We start from the raw sequence: 24,295 nt of genomic DNA, 5'->3' as shown, positions 1-24,295 counted from the left end.
AAAGTGAACTTTTAAGAAATAAATATAAAATGTTTCAAAGTATCCAAATTAATTTTTCCGTTATATAATTTCATGATATAACCAAAATTAATGATACCTACATTCTGACATATCTTTTTTGTAAGTTTGTCTCTACTATCACATCTCCAACTGTCTGTAATCGATTATCATTTTTTTAAATATGGCAACATAATGTAACAGAGGTTAGGTTAGGTAGCCAGATCATGTAATTAAAGCAGATGAGGCAATAATTGTGATGAAGATCGACACAGTGGAGGAATTGGTAGGTTAATTTTCAAGGAGGGGCAGACTTTTCTCCCTATTATTCTCTTTTTTTCGGCATCAAAACGCATCAAGCAATCAGCATAAGATTAGCCAGTTATCGTTCACCCTTCTTCTAGGTAATCAAAAATGAACAAAGGACGTTTAACTTTGGTTGGGTTAGTATTTACAGCTGATCTGTTAAACCCATTCCTTTCGTCCTCTGTGCAACAAAATCTGCACGCCGCATAATCTGCTAAGTCAAGCGTCTTCAGGTGTCTATTAAGGCGACAGCGCCCCGATATCACTCTGTTACTGTTAGTATTCGTAGATTGTTTTTACTTAGGCTCATTTCGCACCAAGCCAGTCCAGTCCATTGGCGTCTAGTCAAGTTTTGTTCAGTCAAGTCAGGTCAAAATTTGTTTTCGCACTGAATATGTCGCTTGTTGAGTTTGAGTCAGCCAATGTTGTGAAGAATTTGTGACAAGATGGATGCTCTTCTGCAAGCCAAAATTTTACTCCGATTATACAGAAGAAGGAAGATAAAGAAAAGACGAAATTTCTGTTGGGTTCATCCCATGCCTTTGGCATATTAACACAAAAATTTGGTATACTTCTAAAAGCTATAGAAACTGATGTACAATTAACGGAAAACTCAATTGAAAGTGTTTGCGTATTACACAATTTTCTCCGACAAGTTCAAAAGGAAAGTGACAAGATTCTGGAAACCGAGTTTTTGAAACAAAATTCAATCGATCTTCAACTTCAATTCTTAAGACCTACAAGTATCCACAGAGCAATACAAAGGCAATGCAGATCCGAGAGCAATTAACGGAGTATTTCATGTCACCAGAGGGTTCTGTACTATGGCAAGAAGAGAAATGTCGGGATGTTTTGTAGACAAATCTGTACCTCTTTTTCACGAAAATATACAGCAATGAAAACCTAGTTACTTACCAGTTATGTTCAATTCTATAGCTATGGATTCTCCATGCAGCAGCAATAAAATCCGATCTCTGTGTTTTGGGTGTTTAGGATCGTATATTACTTCTTTCGCTTGCACTAATACAATTAGTGCTTCTATATCCATTTTCTCCGTGCAACTTTCACGACCGATTGATTCTTAACATTTTCGACCGGCTGGGTTGCAATAAGTCTTGGCAAGTCTTGACGCGTTGGGACTTGACGGGATGCGCTTAGTATGAAACCAGGTTTACACATTCTCTTTGTTTGAATGGTAAGTTAATATTTCCAATTCAAAAGCGTCCGACTTGACTGGATGGGAATGGACTAGACTGGCTTGGTGCGAAATGGGCCTTATGTTCTTACATTCAGCAAATCTTCTCTAGTTATAATTTCCCAGGAGAGTCTTTGCCTATCTCAGCCTTTGTAAGTTGTCCCAATAATTTGTTTTGCTCCTATCTACATTCTATTTTAATCATGTCAAATGTTTGCTATATATTTTAACAAAATTCTTGGATTTATTAACACAGCAGTTTTACCAGTTTCTCAATAGTAGTTGAGTTCAATAAGTCAGTCCACTGAAAGAATTTTATAAGATCGATAATCATAAAATTAATGGAAAGTGTGGATGTAAATTTTGTCTAATAATGGAATTAAAGAGGAAGTCAAAGTCCGAGAACAGTATTATTTCCTCAGGAAAATCCATTACGGCGTCGAAAATTATATTAAGCATAAATCGGTTTTGAAAAGGGTTATAAAGCAAATTGCAATTTGACCTTGTGGTGTTATCAATGATTAATTTGTACCGGCAGCTAATGCGTTTTATAAAAACATTGACAAATTTCAAAATTGTTGAAATGACATAAAAAGTGATAATTGGAATTGTCACATTCGTTTCTTCACTTTGTTTTTAAAAAAATCTTGCAACACAAATCTAATGTGAATTTTGAAGCTTCAGTTATTATTCAGTATTCAGAATTATAGTTTCAGTAGTTTCAGCTCTGTGATAATTAACCAGTCAGTAAATCATGACGTGTTCATATTTTTCGGATTCGTTATAAGATAGTTTACCAACTGATTACATGGTAAAACTAGTGTTTTCTTTTCAAATGAAAAATTGCAAGCGACGAGAAGTGCTTCGAATCAAATTCTGCGATCCATAGAATACAATTCTCCCCATTTTCACACTAATCATCCGATTAGTTCTGTTCTTAGAGCTTCTTTAAACATTAAGTAGAGCCACTCTGGTCCGTTACGTATTGGTCCATCACTCCTTTAATCCGACCAAGGGCAAGACAAAAAACATGTTTGAACTTGACAGGGACTTTCTGCCAGACACGTGCCGTATTCCATTGTTCAATACTCTCCTGTCGTTCCAGTTCTATTCAGTCTTGTAATTGTTTAGTTTTAATCCTACGTCTTTGTGGATTTTACGAGTTTTCAGTATGTTTATATTTTAAATTGAAAGCAAATCTCTAGTTGTGAGGAATTAAAAGTAAAGACACTTTCTTCAAAGTATTATTTAGCGGTTCTAAAAATTGGACAAAAGGAAATCTATCCAGAACATTGCAAAAAAAAAATTAATTTGGGCATGATAACACTTGACGATATATCCAATGTATTGATAAGGAAATTATACTCAAGAATTGCGAAACTTTGTGGAAGCCTAAATTAAATTGTACGCATTGTTGATGTGGATTAACACAATGAAGAACTCAGTGGTGACCAAATAATTCTCTGTTTTGGATATAATGGTAAAGAAGGAGTGGAAGACCCTTTAGAATTTCACATGCAGACGCCAACCCAAAATTCCAATGAGGGGAGAAACCACAAAGATTTGACATTCATTCAAGTTTCCTGTATTTGAAACAGCTTTTTTATTTCGATGGTAATGACTGAGAGAATCTGTGATTAGTCAGAATAGTTTTTGCGGTATACAAATATATATTTTTTATTTATTATATTTAAAGAGTTGTGTCTTGGACATGTTTTTTTATCAACGAATTTAGGATACTAAGTAGTGTTAATGATTAGTTTGGAATTTTCTTAAGAAAATTTTTGTCAAACATAAATATACGAAGAAATTCGATCTAAAGATTTGTCGTAATAGTTTAATACTTGTTCAACAATATTATCGATTTCGATTATAAATCTTCAAGTACATGAATGTTCTTTACTATCTAGTATAGATAACGTTCAAGCCAACACTTTTTTCTGGTGTGTAGAGATATTTTCCCTTATTATGAATAAAGACTTTCCATCAGTGACATTCGATATGCTCCTGATATTATATGCAGGGCGTTGTTGTAAATTGTACAGAGTTTTTTTTTAAATATAACTTTTGGTTGAAGCATAAACAATAAAATCATAATCGAGTTGCAAGCGTATAAGGTTTCTATTTAACTACAGTATGTAGTTTCGGTTAGAAAGTATTCTCAGAAGATGTATACATTCCTAAAAAGATAATATCAATATTTTTCTATAGTCATTTCAGCTCAGTTTCTGATCTAGAGTTAATATTAAATATATAGTGATCATGTATGAGAAATGGTATAATTGGAAGAGAGATAAATGGTATTAGCTTACTACTATCTACTTCTCTACTGGCTATTAAAATCAAAACTTGTTACTTATGAATTGTATGAATATAATCCCAATAGATTAGAGATCTTATTTCTCTACCTATAAGCAGTTCGGGATCTGTTGAGCTCGATCCCATACCTCGTTCCCTCTCTCTATCTTTAATATTAACTCTTTAGATTCTGGCTATACACAAGGATTCTTTATTATAATAAACATTTAGTTTTGGATAGTGGAAAGTTAAAATCTGATTTTTTTTCATTGCTACAGTATCTTGTTATTTACTCCTCATAAATACCCCAGCCCTGCAGAGGGCTATATTAGGGCATACTCCAGCAAACTCTCTTCTTTTCAAAAATTCCCCTTATCCTACCAAATTTTAACTAACGACTCTCTTTCTCTCTCCTCATGTATACCATTAAAGCATCTACATTTAATCTTTGGCCGATTGGTAATTAGAAATTATTCGTACTGATAACAGATCCTTGAGGGGTACCATTTTCTTGTCATTGTTCTCACTCTAAAAGTCCTATGGTTTAAAACATTTGCAATAAATGATATGACATATAACAATATTCATTCCATTATTTTAATGTTTTCGAAAAATTTATTCTACGTATCGAATGCTTCGTTGATATCAATAAATTTAGCCAACTATTTTTACCAGATCAATGATATAACTGATTATGAATATCAATACGTTTGATTAATTATATGAATCATTTTTTATTATCTATTTTGTATATTAGTGTAATTTTAAAAAGTCATTTCTATTATTAAATTAGCTCCTAAACAAAATTATTTATTTATATTCTGTGGTTGAGTTATTAGTGGAAGTATACATTTATTTTAGATAGAACCACCCTGCAGCACCATATTGTTTTTGCTTTGGATGGAATGTACTACAAAAAAACTAAAAAGTCCCATGGGGCGCTGCTGGATATCATCCGCGTTACGACAACAATTAGATTATGAAATTTATCTGGCTTTACTAATAAAAACGGTGTCAACATCGTATAGCTGTTCATCATTGAATCTGTGAATAGGAGAAATAAGTGAGAAGTTTTTATCTTTAATTTTTTTTGGTTAGCTCTCTTCGTAATGTTTTGTTATTTGTGTTCATATCGAAGTTTTATTTTTGAATGCATTCGTTTGTTTTGAAGTTTAAAGTAGATATCACGAATGTTTCTAAAATATTTTCAACAGAAAGTTTTTTAGTGTAGCATGCGAAACAGGACCGAATTTAGGGGAGAGAGTCCACACAATAGGGATGGTTCAATGCGTTAACACTGAAATTTCATTTCAAATAATTATCGATTATATTCGTATATGATTGTTAAATGCTAAAATAATATTAATGATTTCACACTTAATTATTCATCAAAAGAACACTAGTAGAAATATGTTCATTTTACTTATATCAGAGGTGTCAAACTCAATTTTTTGCAGAGGGCCTCATATAAAATTTTGAATTCCTAGGTGGGACAGATTGAAAATAAAAAAAATGAACTGAATTATTCTAACATTTTATTTATTAAATTATATAAGTGTATAATATACTGTTGTTAAAAGATGGTAGGTAATTATGTTTAGCGGGAGGATCCAGACACATGACTTCTCTTGTTTTTCACAAGCTCATTGATGCATGACATGGTCCATTTTGAAATGTTTGGATGCCAATGATTCCTGATGAATTATACAGTGACATCCACAAAATTCCCTGATGTTTTCAATTTAGTTACAACGCCCGAATGTTTGCCAGCCATGGCAGGAGCGCTATCCGTAGTTGTGCTGCTAAGTATATTCCAGTCGAGTTCATATTCTGCTATCAAATGCTCAATTGCAGAATAAATATCATTTGCTGTTGTAGTACCTGTCAATGGAACGCGCTTCAGTAATTTCAAAGTTACTTTTAATGCCTCGTATAAAAACAGCAAGTTGAGCAGCCAGTGAAAATTTGTAAATTCCTTAATTTTCTCCTTCAGTTGAAGAATCCAATTTCGAGATAAATCACTTCTTCTTCAACTAACAGTGTTTCTTGAGAGCCAAATATTGTGAATTATTGACATGTTTGAAAAGCGGTTGCGATTCAGTTTTTTTAGACGACTCCATCTGAAAGTTGTTCGTTCTGTATTTATTTACATACCGAAAGTTGCGTTTTAAGTGTTCCATGTAGTGAAAGTGACAGTTCCGTACTGCAAAACACTTTCGGGGCGCTCTGGAGTAGACAACTTTAACTTCCTTAAATGTGACTCTAGCCACTTCAATGTCGACAGTTTTACTTCGACGATTTTGCATAACCTTAAGTTTTTAATATTCTGAAATTATTTGTTTTATCCGAAGTTTTGTCAATAATAAATAACAATGGATGATTATGAAAAGGAAAACATCAGCGATGAAAAGTTACTCGAATCCACGCCACCTGATCTCACCGAAGAAAGCAATTCTTAATTCGTTGCCGAATACATCTCGTGCAAGGTATAAAAAACAGTACTCTTTATGAAGTGGTGTCACCAGAAAAAATTATAAATAAAATTTTTATAATTCTCTATTATTTATTTTCTTTCCTCAGTGTAAATGAAAAAGTTTTGGATCTTATACGTCGTCTAAAAAATGTTGTGTACACCGCGGTTGAAATCCTACTTTGTTGGACTCGTCTGTTGCTCGTCTCGCAATTTTCAGACTCGTCTAACAAAGTAGCACTTTCAGTGCTTGGCATACAAATAACTATTTGATAGGGAAAAAAAGATACTACCATTAGCGTTGAAAAATACAAAAACAAACCATTTCTATTTTATTTGATCAAACTGCAGCCAATTAAATATATACGAACCTATTTCACAAGAAACATTTCTATGAATTATTCTTCTATTGTAGTAATCGTTTCATGTTTTCATAGAATGAAAGGAGCAGATAAACTAGTAGCGCACTTGATAGTTGGTCAAAAATCGCTTGTCTGGTCCAATACCTTTGCTATAATTGTGGATTGTAAGGTAAGTGTTTTTCAGTTAATTTCCATCAGTTTATGCTGCGTTTCAGCTGTTGTGTGATACCTGGGATTTTCAAAAGGTGTTCCTCGAATTTTTTTCTCCACTACATATTTCGCATATTTTGATTCAGTTTAATGATGCACCCATGACTCGTCACAGGTGACAATTTTATACAAAAAAAACTTTCTTCTGCAATATACGGTTGATGCCTCCATAGCTGACAGGGAGTTCTTGCACTTTGAGGCATCCATCGAACCAACACGTGCAAAGTAAGATATACTGGTACAAGCATTACGGGAATGTGCTTGATTAGTAGCATGATATCGACCTCGCTTTAATACGGTTTCAGATTTTCTCGAACAAATAATTTAATAATTATGCGTTGCTCATCAAATATGGACAAATTCATCTCTGTTCCACTTCAAGGACTATCAACTTAAACATTGGTACAAGCCAGATGATATGGTTGCCCTACTCTAGATATATCTACGACTACAAATTACCAATCATACACAAAATTGGAGTAGCTAATTTTAATGTCATTCAATACATATAAGAAAATATAAAGTAATTGATAGAAAACTTATTATAAAATTATCGATGAAGGAATTTCATGTTCTGATATATTCTATATACAAACGCTGATCCTTCTGCCCCACCTCTGTACCTTTTATAAATCGAAACAATTGTTTAGTATCACATTACATTGTAACCTATTACCTATAGAGTCACGATAACTTGCGTTTAAAGATTTGACCCCAACAGAAATTCACAAAGATTTGGTGGTGATATTAGGGGAATCGAGCACCAATCAAATGAAAATGTAATGTGATACACGACTGTCTAGTCGTGTACAGATGACACCTCAACCGCTACTACACACAAAAATGTTTTAAAAAGTTCTTGTTGAAACGTCTGAAGTGAATAGTAGAAATAGATAAATATAGTGGTATCATACTTAATATACTTATGTCGCACGGAATATGGAAAAATTGTATGCACAATGGTACCACGAATGTTAACATATAGACAAAAAATACAGACCAGTTGCTGTCATCTTTTAACGCAGTATAAAAAAGGGAATTTTCTAGAAACATGGCTGCAGGGATCATTTTGGTAGACTACCACAATTACGGCCACAATAACTCGGGAAGGCTTAAAATTAGTTGAGTATATTTTCACAATTCACATATTACAGGAGTAACGTTTTTCTAATGAAAAAAGTGATAAATTTAGTGCTTTTGGTTGTCTATGATGGTTGTGAGTATTTTAAGCGAAGCTGAGCGAGTAATTTAGTTCAGCTCAGGAAGGATTTAATTTTCTTATGAAAACTATCAACATTTACTGAAGGTCATACTCAAATATTGGTCTTCAGTTTTTTGAGGAATAGCTTGCAAGGGTTATCTACAAGTTATGAGAAATTAACCAAAACTTGCCAATATGTTTCTAAGAGCCAGCTAATCCTTACTCGCCAGATAGTAGTACCTATCTAGTTACAATAAGATGGTGAACATGATGTTCAGATCTTATTTTCCAAACTTTTTATATAAAACTAGCTGATCCGGCAAACGTTGTTTTGCCACATGAATTATATCTAGGGAATTTCTAGTGTAGAAAAAAAAATAACTAACTTATTGTAAGTGTGTAAGGATGTGGTATATGAGTGAAAGAGGCATGGAGCGTCGTGAGCGATTTCCAATATAAAAATAACAAAACACCAAACAACAAAATATATATATATATATATATATATATATATATATATATATATATATCATTAATTAATTACGACAGTAACACTAACAAACAATATCAATATCTTAATGCTATAGCGTGAATAATATTTTTTGTTAGCCCATCTTTAGCTAACACAAACAAACTGGATGGTTTACCCACTCGAGTGTATGCCACGTATAATTGTCTATTTGAAAAACATGTGTGCTCAAATCTAAGCCACAAACAGACATCGTTTGGCCTTGGGACTTATTGATAATCATTGCAAATGCCAATCTAATCGGAAACTGAATACGTTTAAATTGAATTGGCACATCTGTAGGTATAATAGGAATTCGTGATATTAATATATTTTCACCTCGGAACGTGCCATTTAAAATGCTGGCTTCGATAACCAAAAAATAAGCCACAAAACTCGCCAAGAAGGAAATAAATAATAAAAAAAAAGGCAGCACACGCATTAAAAATTTGCGTAGAACAGAACGTAGGGCTTGGTGGTAATAGGTTCAGAAAATAATGTTTGTAATCGCGTTTATATTAATTTTGTTGTTATTATCATTTAGTAAGAGTTGTTAATAAATTAGTATCTTTTTACTAAGCATCCATTGTGTTTTTTTTTCTTCTTCTTCGTCTTCTTCCTGCTGTATATAGGCATCATTGCCTGTTTTTCTTCACATCATTGCCTCTGCTTAGTCACCTGGGAGGTTGTCACTCCATCTTTTCCTAGGTCTTCCAAGGCTTCTTTGTCCTGTTGGTGATTTGTCCCTTGATATTTTCACAATTCGTTCTTCCTTCATGCGGTCAATGTGCTCATTCCATTTTATCTTTCTATCCAGTACCCAGTAATTGATGTTATCTATCCCGCATGTTCGTCTTATGTTTTCACTCCTTTCTCTATCCATTAGTGTTCTTCCCGCTATTCTTCGAACTATTTTCATTTCTGTAGTCTCCAATATCCGTTTCGTTTTAGAGGTCTCAGGTCGGGTCTCTGCTGCATAGGATTTCTTACTTCCGTCTCCACGTCCCCGTGTCCAGATATTTCGATTCCCAGATATTTAAATTTCATTTCCTGGTGTATTATTTTGTTATCCACCACAAGCTTACATGTTTTTTTTCAATTTAAATAAATAAATAAGATCAATAAACTTTTTTAACTAATCACTTAGCTGCATGATTTACGATATAAACGTTGTGTATGTAAGAGACGAGTTACCAGTTTTAGTTGTGATATGTCTCTTACATACAAGTTATACTTCGGAATTTTCCGATCATTATTCGATGTTATTGTGCGACCGCTACATACAAATATGTACCCGGGTGCAAGAACAAAATATGGCGTCCTATTAGCGTACCTAGTCGAAATTTGATTAGTGAGGTGAGATATGAGGTAAATTTCTAGTCTAATCGGATAGAAAAGTACCTATTAATATATTCTGTCGTTTTTGTGGCAAGCGGTTTATTCTTTATTATTACCTATTTATATTTTTTACGCCATCCGATTCGCTCGAACGCTTAGCGCACAATTTTGGTATTGTTGTAATAATAAGAAAATAATATTTCGGAAAAATGCCGCTAGATCAAAGAAAGACCCTTTGCGCTTTGCGACTAAATATTTTTTGCATGATGGGGTTCAGTTATTTTTTTTAGAGACATTTTGCCTGTTGCCGCCCCGTGTGTTAGTGCCGCCCGGGTGCCATAGACACCTTGCACCCCCGGGACGCCTTGGCCCTATTATTTAGGAATATAAATCTCTACATTATATAAAGGATTTTCTTTTAGGTACCTCATTCGTAATAAATGTTCTGGACAGAATTTGTCTAGAGATCCAAAACTTACCCTAACGAATACAAGCGATTATTAGAGTTCGAGGAGAAATGGACGGGGATAACTAAAATAGTTAAAACAGTTACTAGGAACAAGCTTCATAAGAGCACCAGAAAATAAAACCAGAAAAACTCTCCTAGACAAAGAGCAGTGAGATTATAACAAAATCATGCATTGTAGAAAACGATGATGATTAAAGTAATAGAACAAGCATATAAGTAGGATGAACGATCAAATGATAGAATTGCTCGCGACATCTCACTTTTACAACGTAATGGCGGGTTTACACCCTACGACAAATTGAACGACAAATCGTCGTTGACAAGTTGTAACGATTTGTCGAATATCGCATGTCCGTTTACACGTACCGACTTTTCGTTCAAGTCAGACAGTATTTTCTCCTGTGTGAGGTGAATTGTGAAGTGCTTTCCAGCAATGGAGGAATTACTGTTATGGTATATGTACATAACTTGCCTTGCAACAAGTGTGAAGAGGAAATGTTAACATTCCCTGTAATAAACTTACAAAAAAGACCCTAGACCCTGGTTCAAATGGGTTTACTAACCTCATTTATGTTTCCTTCTTCGGTTTCATCGAATGTGTTTTTGGAAATCCTTGCTGGTTCGACGTCATTCAAGAAATGGAGATGTTCGAAATATCTCAGATTTGGTTTATAAACTTCATCACTACCTGCTCCGGATTTCAGGGAGTTGTTTATTTTGTTTTGTTCCCTTTTATATACTGTTCTAAATGAGTTGATTTTTTTGACAACTGTAGATCTGTCTGCTTTTGGGTCGATCTCTTGATATTTTTTCACTAACTCGGCGTAGGCTAAGTCCTTTTTGTTTCTGTCAGAATAATCCTTGCTTTTGGTTTGCCACAAGCATGTAGAGTTTCGGTACAATTCAATGAACTCTAACAGGAACTCCCGAGAGGCTTGACGTAGGTCCGACATTTCACCGAAGCAAACTTATAATAAAAACTGATTAACAACAAAAACTTTCACTCAAAACCAGAAAATACAAAATTTACTACACTGTCTAGATGGCTTCACAGCGGCAGAACTGAGGTACTTCGCTCCAAAAATAGAACTGAGGTGACCGATTTGACGGAGTCACCGTTTACACGTTCCGACTTGTCGATGAAGCCCTCCGACTTGTCGTTGCAAACCCGAGAAGTTTGTGGAAATTTGCACCAACCTTCCAACCTGGCTCCAACTCAGACAAGTCGTAACGACTTGCGGTTTACACACACCGACTTGCATGCAACGACTTATCGTTCAGACAAGTTGTTACGATTTATCGTAACGTGTAAACCCGCCTTAAGAGTATAAGACGCCACCGAACATGACAATTTCACAGTGCCATAAGCAGAGTGGCGATGATAAAATAACAGTCGAATCGCCTAAACCAAAGCAGGAAGAAAAAAATTTGTCCAAAAAATATTTATCGTTCTTCTTCAATTAGTTAATGATAGATAGTATTAGTTTTAAGCATGGGAAATCAATATAATTTGGTATAACGAATGTTTTTGATAAAACTCCTTCGGAATTTGATTACAATCGCTACAAAACTCCCAAGTAGAGTGTGGAGGATTTATAAATAAATCGTTTTGGTGGGCAATGTGTGTTTAATTATTTGGTAATATTAATAGTGATACAGTCTTGTTCCGAAAACAACATTAGTTTATAGATCGCAAGGTATATGTTGCCTTATTTAACATTTGAACTGTCTAGTATACTGGAGCTTCTTTGATAAAGATTAACGTCACAGATTTTATTGGAGTAGGAAAATTTGCTTGATCGAATAAGTGTGTTTGTCCATTGTAGACTTTTAGTAAGTAGGTACTTCTCTAGTATTTTTTTAATATTACAATATATTAATATTTGTTTTAAACTTACCTCCGGATGCTACCAAATGCCGCTCCGGAAGCTGGATAGCTGCACCAAATCCCCCAAGTTTTACTGGAGCAGAATTTTCTTTTGATGCTAAAAGGATGCATTCCGGTTTAATATCCCTGTGGACAATATCGTTCTCGTGGCAATATCTCAATGCTTCTAAAATTTGTCTCATGTAATGACTGGAATAAAAGAAAATTAATAATCAATGTCATATTTTACGAATTGAAGTTATTTTTATGAAAAAATCATCTCGTTCTATTCATATGCTAATTTTTCTTTTAAAAAGCGAATGACTGACATTTTTTTGTTTAATTAAAATAGATGTTATAGGGCAACATAGTGTTTTGACATTCTTAAAATTGTCTCAAAAATCTCGTGTCAGTGTCTCAAGATATTCTAGATCAAAGACACACACAGCAGCTCGCAATGCAATTTTGTATTGCCTTTAAGGTAAGAAAAAATATTAGTATCTGTTAAGCTAATACTAAGAAATTGTGATAGATAAAAATAAGTAATTTTGCGAATTTTATATTTCATTTCATCAATAGCAAATCATCCCTACTTTAAAATATTTATTCGTTTATTCAGCAGTACAGGTTTGTGTTTGATTAACTGAAGTTTCTGAACAAGATTCTAAGATGCGCAGGCAATCAGGTGCTGTGTGGTCAAGAAGCACAGGCAGTAATGTGCTGTATCACTATTACGAGGGTGAATCAAATATAAACAAGACTTATTTTTTAAAATATTTATTTTGATTTTAAACGCACAAACAATCATAGTTTATTTTTCTACATAATCTCCTGATTTAGAAACACATCTTTCCCAGCGTATAGGTAATTTTTTAATTCCTTCCAGGTAAAAAGAGTCAGGTCGTGTTTGTAGCCAATTGCGCACATATGCTTCAACCTCATTATCGCTGTGGAATTTTTGCCCTCCCAAAGCTTCCTTGAGAGAACCAAAGACATGGAAGTCGCAGGGAGACAGGTCTGGACTGTATGGAGGGTGTTCCAGTGTCTCCCAACCCAGTTGCTCCAATTTTTGTACTGTCAGGGCTGCCGTATGGGGGCGAGCATTGTCATGGAGGAGAATCACTTTTCTCATTGGAAGGTGTCGTCTTTTGCGGCGATATGCAAGTCTGACCTCAGTCAAAATTTTGCAGTAGTACGCCGCATTAATTGTTCTGCGCTCATGCAAAAAATCAAGGTGCAGCAGGCCACACTGGTCAAAAAAAACGGTAGCCAAAACCGCTGGTGCGGGGTCTGCGCTCATGGCTCTCATTTTCAACACGTTCACGGCCCTCCACGAACTGTTTATGCCAAGCAAACACTCTAGCTCGCGACAGCGTCTTTTCCCCGAACTGTGCAGTCAATCTTCTCAAGATTTCGGCCGGTTTTACACCTTATGGAGCTAAAAACTTTATAACAATACGTTGCGCAATAGAGGGAGGTACCTCCTGCTCGGACATCGTAACGATGGACACTGAGCGAGTCTATGATGATAAGTCACGTGCTTCCCCCACTCATGACAAACCAACCTAACAGCCAATAACAGCGGAACGTTCTTCCATCACTATTGCGCGCGCAGGTCCAAAAGTCTCGTTTATATTTGATTCACCCTCGTATCTATCATTTGGTATCCTGATTAGCAGATAGAGCAGAAGCCGGTATAACCGTCGTGTTGTTGTATAGCAGTGTAGTGTTAATTATTGTCAAATTTGTTAATTATTTTGACTAAAAAATATCTAAAGTAACTTATGAATAGTGGGACTATCATCTTTATATACGGTGTGTCCATTTAAGTTGCCTAATAAATTAAGTCTCTCAATAATAATATTCCAAATGATTCATTGGACAGTCAATTGAATAATTTTTTAAAAGTATAACCTGAAAACAGTGGCTCAATTATTTATACAGTGTGTCTACTTAAGCTGGAACCATAAGGAAAACTTTTTTATTAGTGAATTTATGAAAAAAGTTGTTCTGGATAAAAAGTTCTGCATAGTCCAAAAGTTAAAATGCAATCATCAGATATCAATTTTTTAAAGCATTATACAAGGTTGGTCAAAAAATTTGAATTTTGTGCAGGAGTAAAGTATCTTAATTTTTCACAATTCAGAAAAATGTTATAAAGTAGTTTTGAATTAGAAGTTATATTAAAATATGCAATTAAAGCCGTATTAATTATTCTGACTGAATACAATTTATCTCCCTTACCTGTTAAAAAAATGATAACCTTTCTATTTATTACTGTTTTTGAAACAACCTTGCAATTTACATACGTAATGAATGCATAATAATTATTTATTTTAGAAATTGAAAAATCCATACACATTTAATTGTTCTTTTGTCAAACTCTTGTGTAACTTTCCGTATCATGTTTGGAGTAGTTTTTGTTTTAAGTAACCACATAAAAAAAGTCAAGAAGAGTCAAATCAGCAGACCTAAGAGGCCAAAAAATGTACTATGGATGAAAGCACAGTCTTGTTGGAACCAAATAGTCATACGTTCTTGTAACGGAAGGTCGTGCAAAAAATTACTTACTTGATATTCTAATAAGTATTGCGCGGCATTTAAGGAATGTCGAACAAAAAAAAGGTACACACCACACCATACGTTCGTTTTAAAAGAATATTGGTTCCAAGCGCGAATCCGGGGGTTCATGCCCCCCCTAAACCCTGATTAATATCCATTTCAGTATTGTTCATATTAGCATAGTTCAATTTTTAATAAATTACTTTGGTAGAATTGTCATTGTCTGTAGTCCTCAAACCCTTAGCCCGTCTACCTTCAAATACCTAATAGGATGTAGTTTTGAGTTAGAATTGATAAACGTTATTATAATTATTTAACAAATCAAAATAGACTTAATAAAAACCGCATTTTCTTCCAGTTATTCAACTGTAATGGAGAACTATCCTAGACAAAACAATAATTTACAGTATACTGACTGACGTTGTGATATATGATTCAAAGTCGATGAGGAATTGAGGTTTAAAGTAAAAATTCGTTATTATGCTGTCAAAAACAACGTAATTAACTTACTAACGACACCCCCTTTGTCAAGACCCTGGATCCGCCCTTGATTCGTTCCGAGTTTTTATTACAATGTTTGGATTACTGTTAGCGACAATTTTATGATGAAACGGTTCCGTTTAAAGAAAATGTTGCCTCATGGGAAAATATTATAGTTCTTGTAAAGAACGGGTCTTCATCCAACTTTTCTTGGATCAGAGCTCAGAATTCAAAACGAATATCGTAATCCCTTAGTAGTAACGTGTGTACAAATTGCGGTTTGTATGCATGATATTTATCACCTTTCAAAATATTTGCCGCTGTATCTTTATTTACTGAATTAGTTTGGATTGCATAGACCCTTTTTCTTATTGACTTTTTTGGGTCTTCTATTTTTGTAACTGTTGAACGCCTAATGTTTCTATGCGGATGTCTATTATTAAAAATATTTCTTCCTTTCTTTCTATGTGTTCTGTACCTAAATGTCTTCCACAATTAACACAAGCTCTATTTTTTCTTCACGATTTAGTAAATTTGCCATTTTTATTGTAATTTTATAAACAACAATTCACTTTGACATACACTGTCACATTCTTCATATCAGGGATTGCGTCAAATTTCATCCCGCCAGAATAATTGATACGGAATAATTAGTAAATAATCACAAAACCTGAATTTTCAAATAAATGGCTGAAATTGCATATTTGATTATAACTTTTAAATCACTTTACTTTATAAAATTTTCCTGAATTGTGCAAAATAAAGATACTCTTGCACAAAATTCAAATTTTTTGACAAACCTCGTATACTGCTTTTAAAAAAAAATCCATATCTGATGGTTGCATTTTAACTTTGGGACTATGCAAAACTTTTTTTCATAAAACCACTAATAAAAAAGTTAACCATATGGTTCCAATTTAGTAGACACACTGTACGTGTTGTAAACCGTTTAATGTGACGAATGTAATTTTATTTTTTAGTCGTATTCTAAATACAAAAGTGGATATTTAATTTGCAAAAAAAATATCTTTTTATTTGCATAAGCATAGAAGAATATATTTTTGTAAAAGAATAAAAAAATTCTATTTTATTTGTCAGGCAATAAATATTTTATTTCTGTCTTCACAATCTTTATGAGTTATTAAATTTGATATCAAATAAATTGTTTTATATTTACAATTTTATTCTGAAATGAGGACAATTTGAATCACTTACACAGCTTGCACTTCACTGATTTGAACATTTATTAAAAATTTATTTAATTTACAACTATAGTTTCCAACATATACAATTTTCCAGAATTTTCAAAATCCATAATGCTTTCACATCGATAGCTCTCCATCTGTTCTCTTGTTTTGTATTTTGCATAAATCAGACAATCCTTTTTTTTTCACTTTTAGCAAGTAATTATCTGTTCTTGTTAGGTTTAATTTTTAATATCATTCTTACTGCCATACTTCTATAATTTCTCGAATGTTTAGTTTCCACATCGATTGATCTTTTCCACTTGATTTTTTCATTCCTTTTCAACGACATACTCCTCATCAATTAAAAATATAATCAAATAGTTGAAAATCTCTGTTAGGTTTTGGCAAAATAGTTATTTACGTTATAAGTTGGCAAGTGACTTAGTAGGTACGAGATAGATGTTTATGGACGAGGCGATGAAGGAAGGATAGGAAAGTTTCCTCTTGGGCTTCGAGAAAAGGGATCCTCTAGTAGTGATATAGGGAGTTAGAATCGATACTTGTACTGGCAGTACCTAAATATGGACTGCTCGCAAGAGCAGAGTTTTGTAAAAGATGGTGGTATAAGGTGCAGTAGGCGTTTGCTCTTCCAAAAGGTAACAAGAGGCTGGAGTATCATGCGTATAGTTATATACGAGGATGTTTGATATCTAGTTAGCCTAGACCAGTTCCATGTATAAACAAAATATTGCGTCACCATAGCAACGAACAATAACTTATTAGAAGTGTAAGTGTTAAGTTTGACGTCAAAAAAGTAAACCAGTGTAACGCAATAAATTAAAAGAAAAAGCATGTCCACGAAATTGTGAAAATCGAAAAATTGGAGAGTATCGAGCCATCATCAAGTACCTGTATTTAAGAGGGTTAAGAGGTAAGCAGATTTACGAAGATATGCTCAAAAACCTTGGTGATCAATGTCCCTCGGATGCGACCATGAAAAATTGGACTGCAAGCTTCAAAACAGGTAAATTTTCCATTGAAGATGATGACCAATCGGGACGGCCAGTTTCTGTGTCAGTCCTCGAAAATATCGATGCAGCTCATGACATGATTTTATCAGACCGTCGAATTGGGCTAAAACGGATATCTGAAGCACTGAATATTTCATACGAACGCGTTCATCATATAGTTCACGTCAATTGGGATATGAGAAAAATTGCTGCAAAATGGATCCCCAAATGTTTGAATGTTGACCAACAGCGTGCAAGGGTAGAAGCATCGCTTTCGATCTGTGCTCGATTTGAAAACGACTTCTTAAACCAAATTGTTACTATGGATGAGACTTGGGTACATTTCTACTACAGAAACAAAGCAACAATCGATGGAATGGCGACACTCTGATTCTTCAAGACCTAAGAAGTTTCGTTTCCGAAAATCTGCTGGAAAAGTTCTTGCTTCAGTTTTTTGGGATTGCCATGGAGTAATCATGATTGATTTTTTCGATAAGGGTAGAACAATAATTGGAGATTACTATTCGACATTACTGACCACTCTACGGGAAAAATTTAAAAAGAAAAGACACGGAAAGCCATCCAAAGTTGTTTGGTTTTTGCAGGACAACGCCCATGTACACAAATCTCATGTTGCCATTCAAAAAATTCGTGATTTACGGTTTGAAGTACTAGAACACCCCCCTTATTCACCAGATAATAAAAGCTGTGGAGGTCTGGTGTGCAGAGCAAGAAGAAACTTTTTTTTGAAATGTCTAGAGACGTTGCAGGTTCGCTGTAATAAATGTAATCAATTAAGTAGAGAGGAGAATATGTTGAGTAATAAAATATTTTTACATTGAAATTTTGTTTGATTCTATAGTAGGCTAAGAATTTTTCAATTTATCCTCGTAGAAAAAGGGTTAGTAGGGAGCCTCGTGGAACCCCAGTAAGGGGGGTAAATAGTTGATATAACAATAACTGACTTTGACACTAATAGGACGGTCAGTAAGTTATAAATATATAAGTTATGATTACATGAATTATAGCAGTCGGATAGTCAGTAGCTTCTTAACAAGTCCGTCGTGCCAGACCTGATCGAAAGCCTTCTAGATATCCATGAATATTGGTGATGGCGTAGTGACTAGAGTATATTTTGCTCGGTACAGAAGTCCAAGATTCCCTCTCTGATCAGAAGTTGGAATACTTTGCCCAGGACCCTGAGGAGCAATATGGGGCGATAAGATTCTAGCCTAATAGACGCTTTACCAGGTTTGGGAAGAACTGTGTTATCAGATTTTAACATTGGGGAAGCTACGAAAATGACAAATTAGCGCTAAATATTGCTCCAAATACTCTGGTCTGCAGCTGCAATTAAGTCTACGAATTATGCATGAAACGTTATGTTGTATTAATAGCGAGCGATTTATAATTTTTTTAATAGAAAATCTACTCAGTCACTGATATATTGATTCTAAAGGATACTTTGTATTCTACTAGCGCTTTTTCGTCATTTTTCTTATTTCACATCTTGGTACTTTCTTCTTATTGTTCACTATTCTTATTTCAACCAATTTCTGCTTATTTCTCTGGAGCCTTCAAAATTTTCTCCGATTTTTATATTTAGACTTATTGAAACCATATTAGAAAAACCCAAAAAATTAAATTTCCATTTATTTAATTCCAATTCAAAGTATTGCATTTTACTAAATAAGAATAACTTTTCTTGAAAATTAGGAACGAGTTTTTATTACTCACAAAACTATTATTCATCAGAGAGAAGAGATTCGTCGCATTAACTTCGACGGACCACAAATATTGAGTTTTATGTGTTGAAATATTATCGACAAAACTACCAGCGTTCAAAGATAGAAGAATTTTCAAAAGAGAATTATTAATCTGTGAAAATTTTATTACGTTGGCTGTTTCCACATCAACTGCTATGGTTGTAAAACAAAATTGGCAAACTGGAGGAGATTTCTGCGGGAAAGTAAATTATCGAGGATAATTTTATTATAGGGAGCAACTGTAGTTAATTAATTTTGACATTGTTTTAAATAATGATCTTTTTTATTAGATTCATGCACCAATTTTGATGAACTTATTTTTTATTACTGTTAAATACGTAACACACTCAATAAGTCGTGTGAATGAGTAAGTAAGTAGGTAAAAACTTTTTCCCCCAAGAAAGCTTCAGTTTCGGCAATTGCTTCTTCATTTGAACTGAATTTCTTACCGAATAGCATTTTTTTAGATCAGCAAATAGCCAGTAGTCACTGGGGGTCAAATCTAGACTGTATGGTGGATGGGGAAACAATTCATTCAATTTAACCATCGTTGCTAACGACTTGTGAATCGGTACATTGTCTTGATGGAACAGCGCATTGTTCTTCGACATAAGAGGGTTTTTTTCCTTGATTTTTGCATTCAAACAATTCAATAACTCTATGTAGTATTCGCTATTGATTTTCTCTCGTTTTTGGATATAGTCGATGAACAATATTTCTTGTGCATCCCAAAATACTGAAACCAAAATCTTTCCAGCTAATTGTTGTGCCTTTGAACGCTTCGGACGTGGTTGCAGTCCACTCAGATGATAATCGTTTTGATTCCGTAGTGAAGTGATGGATCCATGTTTCATCCATTGTCATATATCGACCCAAAAAATTTGATTTATTACGTGTAGACATGGTCAAACATTGCTTTGAATCATCAGCATGTTGATGTTTTTGATCGACTGTGAGTAAGCGCATCACCCACTTTGAAAAAAATCTTTCTCGTGGTCAAATATTCATGCATGCCTCAGCTGTCTTGCGCAATTTCAATTTACGATTAGATTTAACCAATTCAAGGACTTTTTTGATATTTTTTGGAGTATCCACCTCAATTGGAAGACCAAAGCGTTCAGCGACCACGTTTAAATTCAGCAAACCAATAACAAATGGTTGTTTTCGATGGAGCAGAGAGAAGCTATTGCTTGTACAGTATTTTTTTTCCTCGAGAAGCAATGATAAATTAACACATGAAATTGTTTTGAATCCATTGTATTCTAAATAACAAAAGTAGGTTCACTTAAATGGCTGTCACTTCTTTCTGACTAATCGATATGTCATGATATATGAATATGAATAATCACATATGATATCATTCACCTAATAACTAAATGTCATCTATCTAATTAAAACTTTCATTTAAATAGAAAAAAAACAGTTAGATCAACTATATTGAAGATGTAGTAACTTTTCTTCCACAAATATGGCATCAAAACGTGACAATAAATCATAGTATTGGTCAGGTAACAAATTTGCAGCACACTGTGGTGTTATAGGCCGAAAAAACAAACGGTTTAATGCTTTCCTATGAGCATGTTCCTCGGATGAAGTCCAGTGCTTCGACTGTAGTCTTGTTTCTGGTGCATAGTAATGTACTTTTCATCTACTGACATATCAAAAAAAATCGCAAGGACATCCAATTTATCTAAACACATCGACATGGATGTTAATAATCATAACTCGAATAGTTACTAGATTGACTAGCGGGATTTTAGTACAATTGGACAAAGTTGAAAAAATAGATTGTTAACATATATGTTTTGAAGTTAAACACCAAATATAACGTCCACATTGGTAATGTTTTATCAAGGCGAGCATTCTGCACCATTTACTACCTTAAATTTTGAGCAACTAAATTCAAATGTGGTTGAAACAGCTTAAACGGCGACGAACGTCCGGGACAGCCAAAAACTGCGACACAAACGATATCATCGAAAAAGTTTTCCCAATGCTAGTGGACGACCGTCGAAGGTAAGGTTAACCTTCAAATATAAAGTGTATGTTAAATATAAATTATCACTTATTATATATTGATGTTTAATTCTCAAATACCTGATTAAAAATTATTTAGATTCGATTTAAGATGTTTCAGTTGTACCACGTGACCTATTTGACGTTCAAAGTTAAAAGGAAATTACACTTTAATAGCATATTTTGTATTTATCTATGATTCCAAACCATAGAGAAAATATAAGAGATAGAGATAGCGAGGTAAGGGAGTTTAGTCAAGTGGGTCCGAATGGCTGCCTAAAAGAGAAAGAACATCGGTATATCACTATATTTTTCTCTCTATTCTATTCTGATTGGATCGAAATGAAGTCTAAGTTTCAAGAGATATAAATGATGAAAGAGGAGACCAACAATTTTAGAAATCATTGGTGATTTATTCTCTCTCGTCCAACAGTACAATTTCACTTGAAACGAAAAAGTCAAAACAGTGAAATGCAAAAGGCGAACCCTCTCCGAAAAAGGTGCAACAGTAACAGTAGAGTATTTCATATCATTCCTTGATAAGATAAAGCAAGAAATTGCATAAAAGTTTTTGAAGAATAAAGTGCTTTTCCATTCACACTTCGGTGTACTTCGAGTTTGTTGGCCACTCAGCGAATTCACCAGATCTCGTCCCCAGTGACTTTTCCCTGTTTCTACGCCTTAATTTTCACTTGCAGGAGAGAGATTTTCATCAGATAAGGACGTTATCGGATAGATAAACATCTATTTTGAGGAGAAAGGTGGCAACTGTAATTTGTTGAAAAGCAAAAATATCTTGTTTCTTTGTTAGGTCGCAAAATTTTCGGAGAACCCTCGTATTATCACAAAATACATAATTTTTCACACAGAATTGTAAATTTCAACTAAAATAATTTACAATTTGTATAAGACTTGGGACCTAACCTAAGGGAGTTGGAAATTTTTAATTCTTTCGAAGAGAGTTTAGGGTTAATTGATTTGATCCTGAATCGTCTATATTTGTTACCTATAGAGGTTATGAACTTACTTAAATTTTGTTAATTAAATCGACGTAACAAATTTCAGACCAAAAATTAAAAAAAAAATCAGGCAGAAAAACAAATATTCCATGTTTGTACAAAGAATGCTAAATATTTACTCCTAGAGCATAAAAATTTGCTATCATTTATTATGAAATAAACTATTCACTATTGTAACAAAAACACCTACATAGTCATGAAATTTGATAACTCCCTAAAATAATTTTAGAATATAATAGTAGGCAAAGTTAGATAGCTTACTGATAAATACCAGGTCAATAATTCATACTTCAATAAGAAATAAGTTTCATAAACAAAATAGTTATTGAAAAGGATATTCATACCTGAAGATTCTAAAAATTCAGTCACGCCTACTTCTTGTGAAGAAAGAGGGGGAGAAACTTATCTTCAGTTAGTTTTCTTCACTGGATCAACTATGTTTGAATATTTAGTGTATTCTTCATATTTTTTAAATTAATCAGAGCGAAAAAGTCACAAGTGATCAGACTATATCTGTAAGTAAAATTTTTCTTTTTTTTTCGAATTTAATTTCAAACTGAAAGTAAGTTTTGTTCTACCACTTATAAACTCAAAGGATTCAATTATCAGTCTCCTAGTTACATGTTGTGGATATCTGCTTTCTTAAAATTATTTCTTTATTTTTATCTATATTTCTTTATCTATTTTTTATCTATATTTCTTTAATTTATTATTAGTTTAGATGCCATTTATAATCATTTTATTTTGTTTTTTCTCCTCAGGATTTATAAATGTCTCATTTTGTTTTCGAGATTTTTCGAGTTACTTCTTGCTTCCTCTTCTTTTCCAATGTGTATGATCAAATTCGTAGAATATGGGAAACTATTACCGGGTGTCTAGTAAAAATTTAAAATCAAATTCCCGTCTTTCTGCCGGTTTTTTCAGGTTGGTCGTCACATTTTCCCAGTTGAAATTTCGTGAATTTACTACACTCTCATTTTCATTAATATATATTTTACAAAATACAAGTATGATAAAACAACCAATTTATTTTTTTAATTTAACTAATTCTTGTTCTACTGCTGCAAGTTGTTTTTGAAAGTCTTCAAAGATTTAGTTTTTCTGTCCGTTTTTCTAGTTTTCTTGTCTCAGTTTCCAGCAAATCTTGTACTTTTTTCGTGCTGCACCATATCTTGAGTACGCATTCCTCATAGAGAGTATCATGGATTTTGAAATATTTACATTCTTCAGTCCACCAATTTTCTCATCTTCTTTTAAATTTTCAGTCAAAATCTCCTTATTGACAGCTAATTTTCTATTTGCTGTCTTAATGCCGTGAGAAATTTTTAGAAACTTCCACCACCTTTTTTAAACTTTTATTTTCGATATTTCGAAAATTCCATCCAAAAATCATCTAATCTATTACATCTGCAATAGTTTTTGACCTTATTTAGAGTGATCTGATTCGTCAGAATAACTTTAAAAGGCCTGTCTGCTTTTTTCAATGTAGTAGCGTTGCATCTGTTTGTAGTCCACAAAATATCAAATGCTTTAGACATCAGTTGCACGGATTGTTCTTGATCGTTGCCAGTCCTATTGGTATTAAGAAAACTTACTACTTTAGTTAATTTTAATGCTAATAGGCATTTTTCTAAAAATTTGGAAGCCACATACATCGAAGAGTTTCTTCTATCCTTGCGAAAGATCCACGTCATTATCTTTGATAATGCATTTTTTTGAAGCCGCTCCTACAGCTTACCCTAAATCGATATCTTGCACTTTTTTGAAGTTGTCAAATAAACCATAAGTTCCTGTTTTGGAAATGTCCATTTCATAAATTGGAGTGCTTTGAAGAATTTCGTCTGCAACGAACCGCATCATCAAGTTATTCAGAACCGAAGTTAGGTCTTCATGAAGAAATGATCTAACTTTAAAAAATGTATTTCTTTAGAGTGCCCTACTCATTATTCTTCTCTGTCAGATGTGAATCTGCTTTTTGATGTTTTGTTAATCGAAAAAAAAACCCTTTATAAGCCACTGAAAACCTCATAGGTA

The 24,295-nt window shown here is 33.7% G+C and overlaps 1 protein-coding gene across 4 annotated transcripts in view; it reads right to left on the bottom strand.

Annotated features, from left to right (window-relative positions):
* Window positions 1-24,295, bottom strand: part of LOC130443766 (peripheral plasma membrane protein CASK) — a 389,418-nt gene that overhangs the window by 338,855 nt on the left and 26,268 nt on the right. For all 4 annotated transcript variants that reach the window (XM_056778569.1, XM_056778571.1, XM_056778570.1 and 1 more), the window contains exon 5: window positions 12,253-12,431. In XM_056778569.1, the coding sequence (XP_056634547.1) occupies window positions 12,253-12,431 (179 nt within the window). The remainder of the gene's footprint in view (window positions 1-12,252; window positions 12,432-24,295) is intronic.

This window comes from Diorhabda sublineata, chromosome 5 (assembly GCF_026230105.1).
Source record: "Diorhabda sublineata isolate icDioSubl1.1 chromosome 5, icDioSubl1.1, whole genome shotgun sequence".
Classification (NCBI taxonomy): domain Eukaryota; kingdom Metazoa; phylum Arthropoda; class Insecta; order Coleoptera; family Chrysomelidae; genus Diorhabda; species Diorhabda sublineata.
This window is presented reverse-complemented; position numbering and strand designations above follow the sequence as displayed.